The sequence below is a fragment of the Rana temporaria genome, chromosome 2 (assembly GCF_905171775.1).
Source record: "Rana temporaria chromosome 2, aRanTem1.1, whole genome shotgun sequence".
In the NCBI taxonomy this organism is placed as follows: Eukaryota; Metazoa; Chordata; class Amphibia; order Anura; family Ranidae; genus Rana; species Rana temporaria.
Genome location: NC_053490.1, coordinates 429,494,846 through 429,514,927, shown reverse-complemented (window position 1 = coordinate 429,514,927; position 20,082 = coordinate 429,494,846). Strand labels below are relative to the sequence as shown.

At 41.5% G+C, this 20,082-nt stretch overlaps 1 protein-coding gene across 2 annotated transcripts in view; it reads left to right on the top strand.

Moving 5' to 3' along the window:
- LOC120927540 (caspase-1-A-like) overlaps positions 1-20,082 on the top strand; it is a 38,890-nt gene that overhangs the window by 12,066 nt on the left and 6,742 nt on the right. For both annotated transcript variants that reach the window (XM_040338288.1, XM_040338287.1), the window contains exons 5-8: positions 4,857-4,924; positions 12,504-12,677; positions 16,002-16,245; positions 18,797-18,931. In XM_040338288.1, the coding sequence (XP_040194222.1) occupies positions 4,857-4,924; positions 12,504-12,677; positions 16,002-16,245; positions 18,797-18,931 (621 nt within the window). The remainder of the gene's footprint in view (positions 1-4,856; positions 4,925-12,503; positions 12,678-16,001; positions 16,246-18,796; positions 18,932-20,082) is intronic.

Sequence of the window (20,082 nt, the reverse complement as noted above, 5' to 3'; positions counted from 1 at the left end):
TTTTGCAAGTTCTCCCACTTGGAAATCATGGAGGGGTCTGAAATTGTTATCGTAGGTGCATGTCCACTGTGAGAGACATAATCAAAAAAAAAATAATCCAGAAATCACAATGTATGATTTTTTTAACTATTTATTTGTATGATACAGCTGCAAATAAGTATTTGAACACCTCAATCAATGTTAATATTTGGTACAGTAGCCTTTGTTTGCAATTACAGAGGTCAAACGTTTCCTGTAGTTTTTCACCAGGTTTGCACACACTGGAGGAGGGATTTTGGCCCACTCCTCCACACAGATCTTCTCTAGATCAGTCAGGTTTCTGGGCTGTCGCTGAGAAACACGGAATTTGAGCTCCCTCCAAAGATTCTCTATTGGGTTCAGGTCTGGAGACTGGCTAGGCCACGCCAGAACCTTGATATGCTTCTTACAGAGCCACTCCTTGGTTATCCTGGCTGTGTGCTTCGGGTCATTGTCATGTTGGAAGACCCAGCGTCGACCCATCTTCAAAGCTCTAACTGAGGGAAGGAGGTTGTTGCCCAAAATCTCGCAATACATGGCCCCGGTCATCCTCTCCTTAATACAGTGCAGTCGCCCTGTCCCATGTGCAGAAAAACACCCCCAAAGCATGATGCTACCACCCCCATGCTTCACAGTAGGGATGGTGTTCTTGGGATGGTACTCATCATTCTTCTTCCTCCAAACACGGTTAGTGGAATTATGACCAAAAAGTTATATTTTGGTCTCATCTGACCACATGACTTTCTCCCATGACTCCTCTGGATCATCCAAATGGTCATTGGCAAACTTAAGACGGGCCTTGACATGTGCTGGTTTAAGCAGGGGAACCTTCCGTGCCATGCATGATTTCAAACCATGACGTCTTAGTGTATTACCAACAGTAACCTTGGAAACGGTGGTCCCAACTCTTTTCAGGTCATTGACCAGCTCCTCCCGTGTAGTCCTGGGCTGATTTCTCACCTTTCTTAGGATCATTGAGACCCCTCGAGGTGAGATTTTGCATGGAGCCCCAGTCCGAGGGAGATTGACAGTCATGTTTAGCTTCTTCCATTTTCTAATGATTGCTCCAACAGTGGACCTTTTTTCACCAAGCTGCTTGGCAATTTTCCCGTAGCCCTTTCCAGCCTTGTGGAGGTGTACAATTTTGTCTCTAGTGTCTTTGGACAGCTCTTTGGTCTTGGCCATGTTAGTAGTTGGATTTTTACTGATTGTATGGGGTGGACAGGTGTCTTTATGCAGCTAATGACCTCAAACAGGTACATCTAATTTAGGATAATAAATGGAGTGGAGGTGGACATTTTAAAGGCAGACTAACAGGTCTTTGAGGGTCAGAATTCTAGCTGATAGACAGGTGTTCAAATACTTATTTGCAGCTGTATCATACAAATAAATAGTTAAAAAATCATAAATTGTGATTTCTGGAATTTTTTTTTTTATTATGTCTCTCACAGTGGACATGCACCTACGATGACATTTTCAGACCCCTCCATGATTTCCAAGTGGGAGAACTTGCAAAATAGCAGGGTGTTCAAATACTTATTTTCCTCACTGTACGTGGAAGCATTCGTCTCCCTCGAGGTGTCTAAAGAAATAACTTGTGACATGTTCATGATTTATCAAACCCAGGAATGGAGGGGAAGCGATTCCTACTCTGCTTTGTCGGGTTTGTAAAAATATAGGTTCCAGGACTCTCAGTAAGCATATTCTATCCAATAGAACCATTTCTGTCTCCTTTTCAGTAAAGCAGAGGGTTCCTGTCTGCACCAAAGGGATGGGGTGCATGTCCTGGTGGCATTTACCAGATAGCTCAACGCTGAACGTATGTTATCAATGCAATGGTATTATGATGGACAGGGCAGGACTTAGGGTGGTGGGGGCCCCTGGGCTTGAGTGTTGAAGGGGCCCCCTGGAGCCGAGAATTGGGGGGGATCGAAGTTGTTGAGCGGGGGGGGCGAATTGAAGTTGTTGAGCGGGGGGGGAGCGCATTAAAGTTGTTGAGCGGGGGGGGATTTTGCAGTTGTTGAGGGGGGGAGTGCCTCTCACCTGTGCCAACAGCCGGGGCCACAGACTGTCATTAGCCCGGCTCTCGGCTATCTTCCCTTCAGCAGCCACAGTCCTCCACACACCACTCCGGTTCCTCCTGCTTCCGTGCTGCCTCCTCTTGCAGTGCGGGAAAATTAACCCTTTTGCGGGACTGCGGGAAGAAGCTGTCTGTGCGGGAAAGTCCCACAGAATCCGTGCGTGTTGGGAGGTATGCGCAGGGCCGCCATCAGGAATTTTGGGGCCCCTTGCACAGCTTAAGGCATGGGCCCCCTGAAGCAGAGAACCTAGGGGGGTGGGGGTGCTGCCGCCTGAAATTGAGAAGCGTGGGGGCTGCCGCAAATTGAGAAGCGGGGGGGCCTTTACAAAAAAAAGAAGAAATAAAGAAGAAAACAAATATATATATATATATATATATATATATATATATATATATATATATATAAAAAAGGGGGTAGCCATCCAGGGCCCTGGGGACCTCTGGGCCTTTTAATAAAAAGAAAAAATAAACCTCTGGGCCCTTTAATAATAAAAAAAAAAACATTTATAAAAAATACATAAAAAAAGGGAGGTTGCCAAACCCGGGGGCCCTGGGGACCTCTGGGCCCCTGGGAACCTCTGGGCCTTTTAATAAAAAATAAAAAAATAAACAAAAATAAAAAAATAAACAAAAATAAAAAAATAAACATTTATAAAAAAAATAAAAAAGGGGGGGTTGCCACATGGGGCCCTGGGGACCTCTGAGCCCTTTAATAAAAAAAAATATATATATATATATATATATAAAAAAATGTAATTTTTTTTATAAAAAAATAAAAAAGGTGGGTTGCCATCCGGGGGCCCTGGAGACCCCTGGGCCCTTTAATAATAATAATAAAATATATATATATATATATATATATACATATATATATATTATATATATAAAAATAAAAAATATATAAAAAAAACATTTTTTTACAAAAAATAAATAAAAAAAAGGGGGGTTGCCATCTGGGGCCCTGGAGACCCCTGGGCCCTTTAATAAAAATAATAAAAAAAAAATATATATATATATATATATATATTATATATATATATATATATATATATATATATATATATATATAATATTATATATATAAAAATAAAAAATATATAAAAAATTTTTTTTTTTACAAAAAATAAATAAAAAAAAGGTGGGGCCCCTGGGCTTGAGCCCAGTCAAGGCCAATGGTAAGTCCGGCCCTGATGATGGAGCACAAAGAAGGCTGGGAATAGGGAATTGGAAAATACATAAACTTTTGAGTGTTTTTTTTTTTTTTGCTGTTTAAAATGTTTGAGAAGCACTCCCAAAAATTTGAAGAATAGAGCCTCATGGTGATGCAGCAGGACTGATGATTAGCAGTGAGCTAGGGGGGTCTGGTGGTGAGGCAGATCTGTATGTTGGCATTCCCCTGTCTGTGTTCAGGAGACCCATAACCATCTGTACAATGCTCATGACCTGCTTTTTTAGATGTATCCAGGAGACTTGGTTTCATTACTTATGTCCAGGATGTGTCCAGGAGACTTGATTCTGTGACTAATTGACAGCCATGGTGTCCCCTGTGCCATCTTCTGGCAGTTTGCAGCTGGTTTTTCTGGCGCTGTACTTCTATGGGTGCAAAGCTCTGCACTTGATTGCCCTCCCATGTTCATCACTAGCCATGTCCCTGCTCCTTTTCTGTTTTGCTTTTTTTTTTTAGGTTAAAGCCCTACTCTGAGCTGCTGTAAAATGTACCCATGCATTAAATGCTTGTTTAGTCTAGGGCAGAGGTCTCCAAACTGCGGCCCTTTGCTTGCCCTTTATCTAGTCCTTGAGGCATAATTCCTGCTACTTTCACCAACAATGGAGCACTGTTCCTTCCACTGACACCAATGATGGGGCATAATTCCTTCCACTGACCAAAAAAATGGGACACTATTCCTCCCAATGACACCAACTATTTCTTCCCCTATTGCCAAAGAGCGGACATTGTTTACTCACCACTGGGCACAGTCCGGTCCCCCTGAAGGACAGTAAACTGGCCCTTTCTTTAGAAAGTTTGGAGGCCCCTGGTCTAGGTGGATCAGAAATTGGAAGGAATACTTGCCTTATTTCTCGCTCCCACTGGTTTCCTTCCCTTTGTAAAACCAACCCCCCCCCCCTTAAAGCCTCGTACACACGACCGAGAAACTCGACGGGTGAAACACATAGTTTTGCTCGTCGAGTTCCTTGTTAGGCTGTCGAGGATCTCGGCGAGCCAAATTTCCTCATTCCCGTAGAGGGAAAAAGAAGACATGCTCTCTTTTTGGCTCGACGAGATCCTCGACAGTTTCCTCGTCGAAAAGTGTACACACGACCGGTTTCCTCTGCAAAAAAAAAATACCAGCAAGTTTCTTGCTGGTTTTTGCCGAGAAACTCGGTCGTGTGTACGAGGCTTAAGCCGCTCCTCTTGACTGCTCAACCAGTCGCAGCTCTCTGGTGTCATTAGGTACATTTTAATGACTACATGTAGCTGCCATATGAATGTTTTGCACCATTACGAGGCTTTGTAAACATTTTTGTGACATCTGCCCCTAGCTTTATTGTTACAAAACACAGGTAAAAATGTTTTTTATTCTGGTTTAGAAATTCTCTGCTAGTACAGGCTGAAAAGGAGAAACCACAAACAGGTGCTGAGTTTTAATTCTGTAATGGGTACCTGACTGCTAAAAGGTATCTCCCTCCTGTTAAACAGTAGGGCGATATGAATTGTAAGCATTTACTAATGTTTTTTAATCGTTTGATTTTTTTTTAGCCATCAATGGCATCACGCTGTGTTCAAAGAAGGAATATGAGAGAATTTCCACGGAAGAAAGGGATCACGTATGTATAAATATTAAATCGTATGACAAGTTGCAGCCTATTGCCAGCAATGGCACCGTTCAAATCGGTGCGTTGCCGACTTTGCACCGCCGCTGTACCGATTTGCAAAAGTAGTTCCTGCACTACTTTTGCCGATGTCGGGTGCGACTTCAATAGACATCTGTGCATGAAGCCACACAGATGTCTTTCAAGTCGCACCCAAAGTCACACTGAGATGAGGCTTTGAAATCTTGCGATTTCAGATACTCGCATGATTTCAAAGCCCCATTCAATGTAAATGAGCAGTGAATAAAGTGGCGAGTGCTTTTGCGCTAATATAGAACCCTCAATGTGCAATAACCTAAACAAAATAAATACAGTGCAGCAAAACCTAATCGCGTTTACAATACACAAATGCAGAGATAAATAATAAATGGGATTCTGCGCAACGTATCACACAAACATGGTAAGTGTAAACAAAAAGGAACAAAACTCCAAGTGATGAGTGAATGATGATTAAATATAAATACTAATCAGAGAGCTCGCAAGCTCAAAATCACAAGTATATAAAATTAGCAATAAAGTGCAATAAAGTCCCATAAAAAATATAAAATGACCAATGCCAAATGGAAATAATAAAGTGATGATGTGCAAAAAGTCCTAGAAATCAATATAAGCTGCCAAATGGAAATGCTGGTGTTGCTGAATTTCCACTCAATCAGATTAATCGTATCCCTCACTGGGCTCACAGGACTCTTACCTCCAGGCCGATAGTAAAGGGCATCTACTAGAATCCTTACTGGCAGTCCTCTGTGGATGATCTCAGCCAATCCTCCCTTGAAGCTGATGGAACGTCTCCTCAGCTAATCCAAACGGTGCTCAGACCCGGGTGGAGAAAGAGAGAACAAAAGGAGGGACTCCAATGGTGAAGTACAGTAAGACTCAGGGGTGGTTTATTGAAGAAAAACCTGTGCTTACATCAAAACAAGCTAAAATCGTGCAGCAGTTTAAAAAACGAGCGGCGTCCTCAGTGCCAGCTTACATCACTCCAGGTGTACGTCCGTCCAATCCCTACGCGTTACGACACGGGGTCACGTGTCTTCGTCTGGGGAATGTAAATGAGGGCTAAAAGAAAAGTACAGTATCCATAACAACTAATCAGAACCATCTTGTCCTAGTTTATCTTCAGTAAATTGAATTTAAATTGGTAGTTATACATGTTGCACATAGTGCTTAGCTCCTTCCACTATTTATTGAATTAGCCTGTAACTGTCATATATTAAGTTGATATATGCCACAAGAGCAAATATAAATTGTATAAGCTATGCTAGTTTGTATACACAACCTAAAATCCAAAGTAAAGTTGCTCAATCATTTTAAGTAGCAGACAGTAACAAGCATTTCAGAGAAACAAAAATTCCAGATATGAAAATTTGCACATTAATTATTATACTTTAGTGAGGGAACGCCTTATATTCCAGTAATGGTACAGTTGTGTTAAGTTTGTTACTTACGGCAAAGATACCCAAAGGCACCAGATGATCTGGCGGATAATGATCAGATTGGGAAACAATTATGACTTTGGGTTACCTCCAATTTTTGCAAACACAGTTCAGCAAAAACATTCTTATGCCGCGTACACACTGTCACACACAGACAGCATGAGATGGGAAACATCCCTATAATGCCGCGTACACACCATCACTTTATGTGATGAAAAAAAATGACGTTTTTAAAAACGTCACTTTAATTGACCGTGCGTGGGGGAAAACGTTGTTTTATGTCTTCTAAAAAACGACCAAAAAAAATTGAAGCATGCTTCAATTTTATGTGTCGTTTTTCAAAACGTCAACTTTTACTTCACAGAAATTGACCGTGTGTAGCAAAAACGTCGTTTAAAACGACGTTTTTTCATCCGCGCATGCCCAGAAGCTACTTATGAAGCGAGCTTCAATGGAAAAACGTGGTGGAACGTAACCTCGCTTTGCTAGAACATTGTGAGAAAAACGATGGTGTGTAGGCAACTTCGTCTTTGAAAATTGAAGTTTCAAAAATGTTGTTTTTTACTTCACAGAAAATGTCGTTTTTTTTCATCACATAAAGTGATGGTGTGTATGCGGCATTAGAATTGATTTCTTAGGCTTGGTTCACACCTATGCATTTTTTAGTGCATTTTCAGTTTTGTAGAAACACACTAGAGTCCATTTAACATGGTTTCCTATGGATGTTCACATCTGTGCTTTTTTTCGAAAGGGCCAGGGATTTTTTTTATGGTTTTTGTTTCCATAGTCTTCAATGGATCAAAAATGTGTATTGAAAAATTCAAAATGCACATGGAATATGCAAACTGCAACCTGCATAGGTGTGAATCAGGCCTTATGCCTTGTACACACGATTGGAATTTCCGATAGAAAAAAGCCAGACGGAATTTTTTCATCGTGTGTGTGTGCCCCATCTGAGTTTTTCCATCGGAAATTCCAATGGACTTAGAAAGAGAACAGGTTCTCTTTTTTTCCAATAAAATACATTTCTATCGGAAATTCCGTTTGTCTGTATGGAACTCCGATGGAGAAAAAAACATGCATGCTCAGAATCAAGTTGACGCATGCTCAGAAGCATCGAACTTCATTTTTCTCTGCTCGTTGTAGTGTTGTACATCAACGCATTTTGGACGGTCGGAATTTTGTGTGACAGTGTGTATGCAAGACAGCTTGAACCTAATTCTGTCAGAAAAATCCGTCGGAGTTTATCCAGACGGAAATTATGATCGCGTGTACGGGGCATTAGGAAGCATTTCTTCACTGATTTCTATTGTCTTTCCCGTGTTAGGCTGGATTCCCTCCTATGCAGTTTTAGTGCTTTTTGCATTTTTCAGATTTGCACTATAGTCCATTTAACGTGGTTTCCTATGGAACACGTTCTGTAGTGCAAATCTGCAAGATGCAAAAAACACTAAAAATGCATAGGTATGAATCCAGCCTTATACTGGAAGTGTCTTCACAGGGCACAAAACATATACAGTATATCAGGAAAGTGCCATTTTACCTGTTAATGATATAATTGTTCTATATAATGATCATGCTGAAGTTGGATCTTCCAGATGCCATTTTTATGGCATCCTTATACCCCAATTCACACTGAGGTGGTTTTCAGGTGTTTTAGTGCTAGAAATAGCCTCTAAATACCATCTGAAAACCGCCTCCTATTAATTTCATTGTGTCTTTTCACACTGGAGCGGTGCGCTTGCAGAACATTAGGAAAAGTCCTGCAAGCAGCATCTTTGGGGCGGTTTGCAAGCGCTGTTTACAACGCTCCCAAAAAGCCCTTCTCATTGAAAATGAATGGGCAGCGCTTCGGAAGTGCTGCAACACAGGCGTTTTTAACCCCTTCTTTGGGGATAAAAGCCGTCGCTAGCGGCGCAAAAGCGACGCTAGAGCGAGCAACGCTTTATCGATAGCGGCGCAAAAGTGCCGCTAGAACAAGCAACGCTTTACCGCTAACGACTGGTGCTTTCAGTGTGAAAGCCGCTTTATAGTTATTGTTTTTGTTTTTTTGCTTTTTAATTCCAATACAAAGATACTCTACAGAAATCTAAATTAAAAGTTAGACTTTGACATGCTTTTAAGGAACGCCGTACTTCAGATTATTATCTAGACATGAATGTGGAATCCCAGGCCACATCACTCTTTTCTGCTGTAAAAATCTGTTGTTTTTTTTACATCTGTCCCTGATATGTCCAAAACCGACATGCTTTTGATGTGAAAATCCCGAGCTTTTAGCTGCCCCGCCTCTGCATTAGGCATGTGCATTTTGTTTCGTTCCGAATCGAAATTCGGACAAATTTTTCATTATTCGGACATTCGGATGCATACGAATTCCCGAATTGCAATATTAATGAATTTACCGAATCTGAACGAACGTTTTCGATTCCGAATCAAAAACCCGCGGACGAAATTCGAAAAAAAAAAAAAAATTCGATCGGAATTCGAAAAAAATAGATAAAAAAAAATCTAATTGAATTCGAAAATAAATTCTATTCGAAAAGAGACTATTTGTTTTAGAATCCGGTCGAAATATTTTCAAATTCGACCGTATTATTCGAAATTCGGCCGAAAACGAACGAATTCCGAAAACGGTCGAATTCGACTGGATTTTTCTAAATATTTTCGAATTCGACCGGATTTTTTGAAATTCGGTCGAAAAAGAAAGAATTCCGAAAACGAATTTAAGACATGTAACGAATCTTTTTTTTTTTTCACAATCAAATGGTTTTATTGAGAAAAAGATAGCATAGTTACATGTTGAACGAACTTTTGTAACATGAAAAGATAACAGTTATCTTGTTATAACATAATATTGACATTGCGCTCATATAAATGAAGAACTATGCATTGTGATAATCATTAATTATAGTTTCGAGTTAGGGAGTGTAAGAACTGATCTTAGAGGAATTACGAGGTTATGATTTAAAATATAAAGTGAGGAGGGAGAAAGAAGGGGGGGAGAGGGAGTAGGGTGGGATAAGGAAGAGAGAGATAAATAGGGAAGTGGTATATCACATTATAACATGCCTCTCTCATATCTTTGGTATATAAGTTACTTGGAAAGTTGTTAAAACAGCAAAAGAATACAGTTTATGATTTATTTATGGTCACTTATATTTCCTATGTATCTGGAGAGATAAGAGTCTGATACTCTTTGGAGTGTATGAATATTAACCAATTTTTCCATGTTTTATTGAAAGCCTGTCCAATTTCTTTCTTCATTGCTGTGATTTCTTCTAGTCTATAAATGTAATTAACCCTGTCTAGCCAATCTCTGATCGACGGGGTATGTGTTGTTTTCCAGTGCAATGGAATGAGAGTCTTGGCAGCAAGCAAAAGGTGTCTGGTTAAAGATTTCTTATATTTGCTTAAGGAGTAAGAATTTATATGGAGTAAACATGCAGCAGCGTTTAGGTTTATCTCAGTCTCTGTTATATGTTTAATCCAGAGTATGATTTGTGACCAGTAGTCAGAGATTGGTGGGCATTCCCACCATATATGTAGGAAGGTTCCAATGTCTCTATTGCAGCGCCAACAGAGATCGGTTTCCGTTGGGGTCCACTGTTTGATTTTGTGTGGGGTGTGATACCATTGGGTTAATACTTTGTACGATATCTCCTGGTATCTCGTGCTGATCGAGCATTTATGTGTGAGAATACATGCTCTTTCCCATTGTGTTTCGCTGATTGTAGTGCCTAGGTCTTTCTCCCATCTTTCTTTATGATGGGCAGAGTCTTTATGTGTGTATTGTTGTAGCCAGGTATAAGCGATGGAAGTGGTTTTCAAGGTCGGTCTCCTATTCAGGCAGATTTTTTCTAACGGGGATGTGTTTTGAATGAATGCTTCCTTGTGTTTATTGTTCATTAGGAAGTTTTTAAGTTGTAAGTAGAACCAAGGGTTTGGAGAGGAGTTCCCATATTCTGATTTAAGTGTGTCTAAAGATTTAATTTTACCGTCTGCTATGCAGTGAGAGACTAGGAATTTGGAAGTGTGTTTTGGGATAGGAAAGATTCTCTGGTTCTGGCCTGGTAAGAAATCAGGGTTGTTGATAATAGGAGTGAGAGGGCCTGGGATGGAAGCTAGTTTGTATCGTGTGGCAATTTGGTGCCATATTTTTAAGGTTGTTGACACCATGGGATTTTGTGAGCATCTACGGGACTTAGAATAAATGGTCCATGGGAGGTAGGAGAGGTGGAGGTTGTTATGATTATCTTCTAGTTTAACCCAGTCCTTATTTTGTTCATGGCAGTGCCAATCTATTACCCTTGTAATATGTGTAGCCTGATAGTATTTTTTAAAGTCCGGTAAGTTTATGCCTCCTGCTGGTTTGGGAAGGGATAGTATTCTAAGGCTTAGCCTAGGTTTTTTCTTATTCCAGAGAAATTCCCTCTGTATTTTTTGTAACTTAGTGAAAAAGTAGTTAGGGATCAAGATCGGCAATGCATTAAAAAAGTACAACAGTCGTGGGAGGATTGTCATCTTGAGAATTGACGCTCTCCCGAACCATGAGAAGGGTCTAGGTGTCCACTTCCGTAGGTCTTTGGTTATGGCGGTTAGTAGGGGTGTGAAGTTGGCTGAAAATAATGTGTCAATGGAAGATGTTAATTTTATTCCCAGGTATTTAAGTGTTGTATGTTCCCATTTAAATTTGTGATTACTTTTGAGTAGATTGTAAGTGTCTTGGGGTAAATTGAGGTTTAAGGCTTCAGATTTAGAGTGATTTACTTTAAAGTTGGTGATGTATCCAAATGTTTTAAATATCTTACTAAGGTTAGGTATAGAGATGTGGGGGCTAGTAACAAAAAAGAGCAGGTCGTCTGCATAGGCAGCAATTTTGTATTCCCTGTTGTTAATTTTGAAGCCTCTTACATCTGGTGACAAATTTATGGTCCTGATTAGGGGTTCAAGTGAGAGGATAAAGAGTAATGGCGAGAGGGGGCAGCCTTGTCTCGTGCCGTTCTTAATCTTGATGGTATCGGAAAGGGTGGAGTTAATTTTTATTCGTGCATGAGGATTTTGGTACAGTGCTTCTATCCAATTCATCATGTTGTTGCCCAGGCCTATGTGGGAGCAGGTGGACGACATGTAGTCCCACGAGACCCTGTCGAAGGCCTTCTCCGCATCAGTAGACAGGAGAAGGCCTTTCAGGTTCGATTCTCGGGCTAGGTGGATTAGGTTTAGCGCTTTAGTTATATTATCTCTGGCTTCACGGCCTGGCATGAAGCCTACTTGTTCTGGGCCAATTATTTTATGGAGCAGGGGTTTGATTCTATTTGATAATATTTTTGCTAGCAATTTGATATCTACATTGAGTAGAGAGATGGGTCTAAAGTTTGCACAATCTGAATGGTCTTTGTCAGGTTTGGGTACTACTGCTATGTGGGCTTCCAAGAGGGACGTAGAATTATGTTTATTCCCGGCCAGATAGTTAAATGCTTTTAATAGTGGTGTGGTTAGTAGTTGTGGGAATGTTTTGTAGTACTGCGAGGTGAATCCATCAGGACCTGGGCTCTTCCCTGTTTTTAAATCTGCTATTGCTAGTTGCAGCTCTGTGGAAGTTATGGGTTTCTCAAGAATCAGGGTTTCTTCTTTGACAAGGGAGGGGATTTTGCTGTCTTTTAGGAATTGTTTAATCGTCTCCTCTCTAGATGTCAACAGGTGTAGTGGTTTGTGTTGTTCTGGAAGATTGTATAGTTTTTTGTAGAAATCGAACGAATCTAACTTAACGAAATTAATTAAATAACGAATTAAAACGAAACAAAACGAAACAAATTTTTCCCTTTTGCACATGCCTACTCTGCATTGCCTGCTGGCTTGGTGGCCATCTGTAAGCGCGGGGGGCCCATAATCTTCGATTGCCCGGGGGCCCCATGAGTTGTCAGTCCGCCCCTGCATAAGGGGTACAGTTTCAGATAGATATAGGCAAATTATTATTACTGTTGAACAATGGTGGGTCCGAATTAGATGTTCTAGAATTTTGTCAATTATAAGTCTAAACATTTTAACTTTTGCAAATGATATTTTCAAACCTCTGTTTTAATGTTGGCTTTCTTTAGATTTACTCTATTAAACCTCGGGAGGAGCGTACACGTCTTGCTCTTATGATTTGTAATGACAAGTTTCATGATCTTAAAGAACGAAAAGGAGCAGAGTGTGATGTGGATGGGATGGAGAAACTGTTGGATGGGCTCGGATACAAAGTTGTTAAAAAAAACAACCTGACCGTGCAGGTAATTTACTATACTGTTTTTCATTTTAGGCAAGTGTTTTGGTGTGCGATAGTCTATATTCACATTTTGCATTGTTTCTATGGCAAGTCAATTTAATTTCCTAAATGCACTTTTTAGATAGGGATATGTATGATTTTTTAACTGAAAAGGTCTGGATCAAGTATATGCCTAAATGTAATGGTTACCCCCCTAAGAGGACATGGAGTCTTATTCACACTGCTCACTTTGAACACACTGCCATCGGCGAGTTAACGGATCTTCTGGCGTAGGTCCTGGGGAGATATTCATGCCATCTTAACTTTCTGCTCTCTGAACATAAAAGCATACTGTGTACCACCCACAGTGGGGTACTTTGCCCTAAAGCTAAAGTTACATGGCACAACTGAGCTGTTGGATTGCACAAATCAAGGGCCTAATCCACAGCCAGCCGGTGTAACTTAAATAATCGGATTTAAGTTACACCACCGGAAAATTTCTACCTAAGTGCCCGATCCACAAAGCACTTACCTAGAAATTTTCGGCTGTGTAACTTAAATCCGGCCGGCGCAAGGCGTTCCTAATTTAATGGGGCGAGTCCCATTTAAATTAGGCGCGCTCCCGCGCCGGCCGTACTGCGCATGCTCACGACGTCATTTTCCCAACGTGCTTTGCGCGGGATAGAAGGGTCTACTTTTACAAGGCCTAAACAGTTTAGGCCTTGTAAAAGCAGCCCTAATTTTGCGACGGCAAACTAATACTTACGGAGAAAAAATGAAGCGTAAAAGCTTTGTGGATCTCCGTAAGTGCTAATTTGCATACCCGAAGCGGCATTTCGACGTGAAAAGCCCCCAGCGGCGGCTGCGGTACTGCATCCTAAGATCCGACAGTGTAAGTCCCTTACACATGTCGGATCTTCTCCCTATCTATGTGAAACTGATTCTGTGGATCAGTTCCATAGATAGAAACAGGGATACGACAGCGTATCAGTAGATACGCCGGCGTATCTCTTTTGAGGATCAGGCCCCAAGTTTTTAGGCCATCATTGCTTGAAATCCTGGATTGTTGCTAGCTCCAGAGCAGAACACACATGTGCAGCATTGTACATAGTAATATGTCTGCCTTGAAATTGACACAACTGATGGGTAATGGCTGCCTGTAGTCGATCATTGACACTCAGAGCAGATCAGTTTTACACCTTTTGTTGCTTTATACAACATTATTTTCACTAAAAATTTAAATTTGGAATTTGTACTCAAACATAAAAAAATTGTGTTTCGTTACATTGCTGGTGATTAGGAAGACTGCCCCATACGTTGATGGTTAGTGTAGTTCTCCTTCACATTTATGATCGTAGGGGAAGAATGCCCTGTACTTTAAATGGCAGAAAAGTGAAAGGAGATGCTGCATTTGTGCAATGCCTCTGCTAAGTGGCACTGCTAATGGGAACTTTGCAGCCATGGTAGAGAAACCCTGGATGAAAAAGGCTGCTCTCAATAATTGATTGCTTATTTTACAATGACACAACCTGGGCACCTCTAGGATTAATACTAAAGAAATTAAATCTGGTGCTTTTTTAAAAGAAAATATTATAGGAAACAAGTTCGATAGGATCCAATAGGATGCACACTGCATCCAATTTAATCATAATCTTCAAAACGCTATATACAGCAAGTGTAGACATCGTGGGAGCAAAGAAGCACAGTCAACGTGTTAGTCATGAATAAGCACTAGCAGCGCAAAACATGCTGGCTGTGTTTCCTTTATTCTGATGTCTACATTTGCTGTATATGGCATTTTGAAGATTATGAATAAAATGGATGCAGTTTTCAAGTGTGCTACCGTTTGGATCCTATTGCACTTGTTCCATATGGCTGGTAGAACAGTGCTGGCACCTGAATACCCAGGAGGTGAAAGGGACTGTGTGGCGGACCCACCTGGAGCAGCATACATGTTTTATCTATAAAATTAAAGGGGTTGCAAAGGTAAAAAAAAAAATAAATAGCTTCCTTTACCTTAATGCAGTCCTTCTTCACTTACCTCATCCTTCAATTTTGCTTTTAAATGTCCTTATTTCTTCTGAGAAATCCTCACTTCCTGTTCTTCTGTCTGTAACTACACACAGTAATGTGAGGCTTTCTCCCTGGTGAGTAGAAAGCCTCTTGAGGGGGTGAGCAGGAGTGTCAGGACGACCGCTAACACACAGCTCCTTTCTCTATCTGCAAAGTAGAGAGCGTCCTGACCCTCCTGCTCGCCCCCTCCCCACTCAAGAGGCTTTCTCCACACCAGGGAGAAAGCCTTGCATTACTGTGTGGAGTTACAGACAGAAGAACAGGAAGTGAGGATTTCTCAGAAGAAATAAGGACATTTAAAAGTAAAATCGGGGAGCTGCGGTGGCTCAACGCAATTGGCACTGCGCTGACAAGCCATTCACCTCTGCAGCTAGGGGTTCGGTTCCCGGTCTCCGCTACATGTGAATTGAGTTTGGTGGTCTCAGCCCGGCTCCCGGTGGGTGTGCTATGCGAGGTAAGCCTGCGCTTAGTACGCCCACCTCCCTCCCACAAAAACCACCACACCTACACACGCACTCGAAATTGGGTTAACACACACGCACTTTGACCACGCGGTCTCTAAAAGAGAGGCGAAGGACTAACGGGGCTGGTTGAGCAGGCTAATCCTCTCACTCCCTTATAGGGAGTCCCTCTGCCCCGTTGGGCTTCAAAGCGGAGCAGGTAGGGCGGGCTGTGTGGGAGGATCCCCTCACACACCTGCCATTGCCACCCGGGGCATGGAGAAAGGTGGCAGATTGCCTCTGGGGGAGGCCTGCCTACTCCCAACTCCTGCAGTCCGGCTCCTCTCTCGAGTACACGCACAAAATACACTTTAAAAAAAAAATAATAATAAATAAATAAAAATAAAATAAAAGTAAAATCGAAGGATGAGGTAAGTAAAGGACGACTGCACTAAGGTAAAGGAAGCTATGTAGGGACATTTATTTTTACCTTTACAACCCCTTTAACTGTTAAGTTTAATTTTCCAAAGGCACAAGAAAAATGCAGATTACAGTGCAGTGATAATCACTTTTTAAAACTGATGTTCAGGCAACATTACTTTTTTTTAACAATAGCACAAAAACAAGAACAAGTAAAAAAAAAAATAATAATAATATTACTTTATTATCACACCAAATGCAATTTTAGGTGTGTTTTTTTTTGTTTTTTTTTTCAAAAAGTTTTGAGTTTTGCTTTCATTTCCTTCAGTTTTTCTACATGAAACCCTGTGAGATCAAAGATGTGTTTTTTTTTTCCTTAACATTTTCTTAACTATTTCTATATGGCATTCTTCCAGGAGATGCGGGACACAATGAAAGATTTTGCTGCTGAGGAGCAACATATGACTTCGGATAGCACGTTCCTAGTATTTATGTCTCATGGTCAAAGAGATGTCATTTGTGGGACTGACAGCCAACACTCTAAAGTGGAGGCAACAAATGCACTTCATGTCGATGAGATCTTCTCTGCATTCAACAATAAGAACTGCCGTGTACTACGAGATAAACCAAAAATTATCCTTATTCAGGCCTGTCGTGGAGGTAAGTAAAATTGCTGCTTTAGCAGTAATCCTTAAACAGATCAGGGTAGGTAGGTTAAAAAATGGTAGATCAGTGTCTCAATACTTTGGTTTGCAGTTTAAAGATATCAATCCCAAAGTGATTTTACAACTGTGCTTTGTTTATTCACATACATAACGCATGCATCTGCACTTTAAGGCCCAGATTCTCGTAGAACGGCGTAAAACTCGGCGGGCGTAACGTATCTGATTTACGTTACGCCGCCGCAAGTTTTACAGGCAAGTGCTTTATTCACAAAGAACTTGCCTGTAAAGTTGCGGCGTAGCCTAAATCCCCCGGCGCAAGCCCGCCTAATTCAAATTAGGCGGGCAGGGGGCGTGTAGTATTTAAATTAAGCGCGTTCCCGCGCCGAACGTACTGCGCATGCGCCGTCCGAAGAATATCCCAGGGTGCATTGCTCCAAATGACGTCGCAAGGACGTCATTGGTTTCGACGTGAACGTAAATGGCGTCCAGCCCCATTCACGGACGACTTACGCAAACGACGTAAATTTTTAAATTTCAATGCGGGAACGACGGCCATACTTAACATTGGTTGCCCCTCATATAGCAGGGGCAACTTTACGCCGGAAAAACCTAACGTAAACGTCGTAACTTCACTGCGTCGGCCGCGCGTACGTTCGGGAATTCGCGTATCTAGCTAATTTGCATACTCGACGGGGAAAACGACGGAAGCGACACCTAGCGGCCAAAAAAAAAAATTGCATTTAAGATCCGACAGCGTAAGAGCCTTACGCCTGTCGGATCTAATGGATATCTATGCGTAACTGATTCTAAGAATCAGTCGCATAGATACGACGGCCCAGATTAGGACTTACGACGGCGTATATGGCGTTGCGCCGTCGTAAGCCCTTTGAGAATCTGGGCCAGTATGTGCAGCCTAAAGCCTGAAAATAAATAAGCTGTTCCCAACAACAATGAATGAACAATGAGGGCGTCCCACATATACACTCTGTGGCTGAAAATTTGTGGACACGTGATGCTTGACAAAAGAGGAGACCCCTCCGAAACACTTTACCCAGCAACCACCTACTACCCAGAACTGTTTCTCTGCTCCAGACCCGAAGGCACCACAGCTTTGCACTGCACCTAATAGATCAGCAGGACCTGATTTTTGTTATGTTTTTCCAAGTTCGTAAAAATATCCTGCTCCAGCATGGGCTTACTGTTTGCTGCCCAGGCTCCTGACAGATGACGACCATACAGTCATTACTGTGAGTTCCATCATTCTTCCCTTTTCCTCATTCATTTATTACATACAGGTTGGTGCGCCTCTTTTCTCCCATTGAGCATTCACCCCCCAACACACACTTTTTGTAGCACTTCTGGGAAGGCTTTTCCAAGATATTACAGTGTTTGTGCAGTAAGTGAGCCTATTCAGTCAAAAGAGTATTTGTGAGATCAGGTAGTGATGTTGGAAGCCCAAGTTCACACTCTGTTTTTTAATACATCCCAAAGATGTTCAATAGGGTTGACGTCAGAACATTAAACTAATCAAGGCGTATTTTCATGGACCTATCTTTGTGCACAGGGGCACAGCCGATCTGGAAAAGAAAAGAGCATGCACGCAATTGTCTGATTTGGGGTGGTGTCCACATACTTTTGGCCATATAGTGTTGGTCAGATGTCCTCAAATTTCTGGCTATATAATGTATCCCTTCATTTTCATTTCAGTTCAATATATAAAAAAAGTGTATCGTGAGCATATCATGTTACCTCTGAACAGGGCTTTTTTTTTCTCAGAAAGTAGGTGCAGCTTCTGAGTCGCCCTTTGTCTCTGCCCCTTCCCACCGCTAAACAATAAAATAATGAATGTGAATTTACCAAACTTTCACAGCAGGTGAATGACCCTAATGCCGCATACACACGGTCGTTTTTCGGCATGAAAAAAAACGACATTTTTTAAAACATCATTTAAAATGATTGTGTGTGGGCTTCACATCGTTTTTCGGCTTCTGAAAAACGACAAAAAATTTTTTTTTTTTCATTTTTCGAAATGTCGTTTTTCATGTTGTAAAAAATGATCGTGTGTGGGCAAAAACGATGTTTTAAACCCGCGCATGCCCAGAAGCAAGTTATGAGACAGGAGCGCTCGTTCTGGTAAAACTACCATTCATAATGGAGTAAGCACATTCATCACGCTGTAACAGACAAAAAAGCGCAAATTGTCTTTTACTAACATGGAATCAGCTAAAAGCAGCCCAAAGGCGAATAGAACTTCCCCTTTAGAGTGCCGTCGTAAGTGTTGTACGTCATCGCGCTTTCTTCATCATTTTTCAAAAACGATGGAGTGTGGGCAACGTGGTTTTTAATGATGAAGTTGGAAAAATTTTGTTTTTTGGACATGCTGAAAAATTAAATTTTTTTTTCATGCCAAAAAACGACCGTGTGTACGCGGCATTAGACCCTATCTTTTTTTAATCTTCATCAGTGCAATTCGTCAGATAACCCAAATATGGAGTTATTGTACATTAGGAAGTGGCTTATTTTCTTTTCTTTTTTTTTCATCTCAGGTGATTCTGGTCAGGAGTTGGTATCGGACAGTACTTGTGCCCCCCCTAGTTATGTTGAAGAAAATTTGGAAGATGATGCCATGCGGATGATCCAGAAGGAAACCGACTTTGTCTGCTTTTGTTCTACTACACCAGGTACCCAGTCTTCTTAAAACTGAACTCTGGAAATATTTAAAAAAATTATTCTTGCAGCGGGGCGCCTCAAACAAGTTAAATGTTCATTTTCCTAGGGTACCCAGCAGTGTTACTTACCTTACCCCTGGTCCCCCCACTTCCTCCTGGCAACCTGTACTCACTTGTTCTCTCTAATGCTCAGAAATATTTAAGTTCCTGTAGAATATGTTATCAGAAGGTGTAAAAATCCCCAATGGAGGCTACATGTAACAAGAAATTAACAGCTATAGATTGACAGCTTCTTGATTGACAGTCTTCCGAAAGGCTTCCGACGGTCGCATCCATCGCGTCACGATTTTCCGAAAGTAGCCGAACGTCGTTGCGCAGGCGCAGTATAGAGCCGCACCGACGTTCGTCTTCTTTCGGCTACTCGTGACGTGATGGATGCGACCGTCGGAAACCTTTCGGAAGACTGTCAATCAAGAAGGAACGCCCACTCCCGAAGACCCATACCCGGAAGTGGCGGAGAAGATCGCCCTCTACAACGGTAAGTAATGCTCGGATTTTTAAACAACAACCCGATTCCCCTAGACTAAATGAGCATACATCTAAGGGTAAAAGAGCAGAAACGGCCTTTATGGGTGAACTCCCGCTTTAATAACCCATTCACACAGTAGCAAATCAGACAGGCCCTTGCACTATATAGATGTTGGTGGATCTGAAAAAAAGATTGTACAATCAGATTGTATAGCACAAGTATGTAGTGCAAGGATTTATTAGATCATTTAGGTAGGCCCTCATATTACAGTTATTGCAGACCTTAGGCCGGGTTCACACTATTGTGAATTGGATGCAGGATACCTGCACCCAATTTGCAATAGCAGGAGAATGTGAATGGCTCTCTATGGGGCCGGTTCACATATCTCCGATGCAAATTTGCACAGGAGCACTGTGGGTCTTTTGGTCCATTTCAGGTCCGAATTCAGCCCAAAATTTGGGCTGAAATCGGACCTGAAACTGTGAACCAGGACGCACAGGACCCCTGCTGGGAGCTGCATCGGCATCCAGTGTGAACCGAGCATTATCAATTCTGCTACCAAAATTAGTGTGCTGTAAATTGTCTCCAGCATTGCTCCTGTTTCTTCTTGCCAGAGGCTGCCATTTTGCTGAAG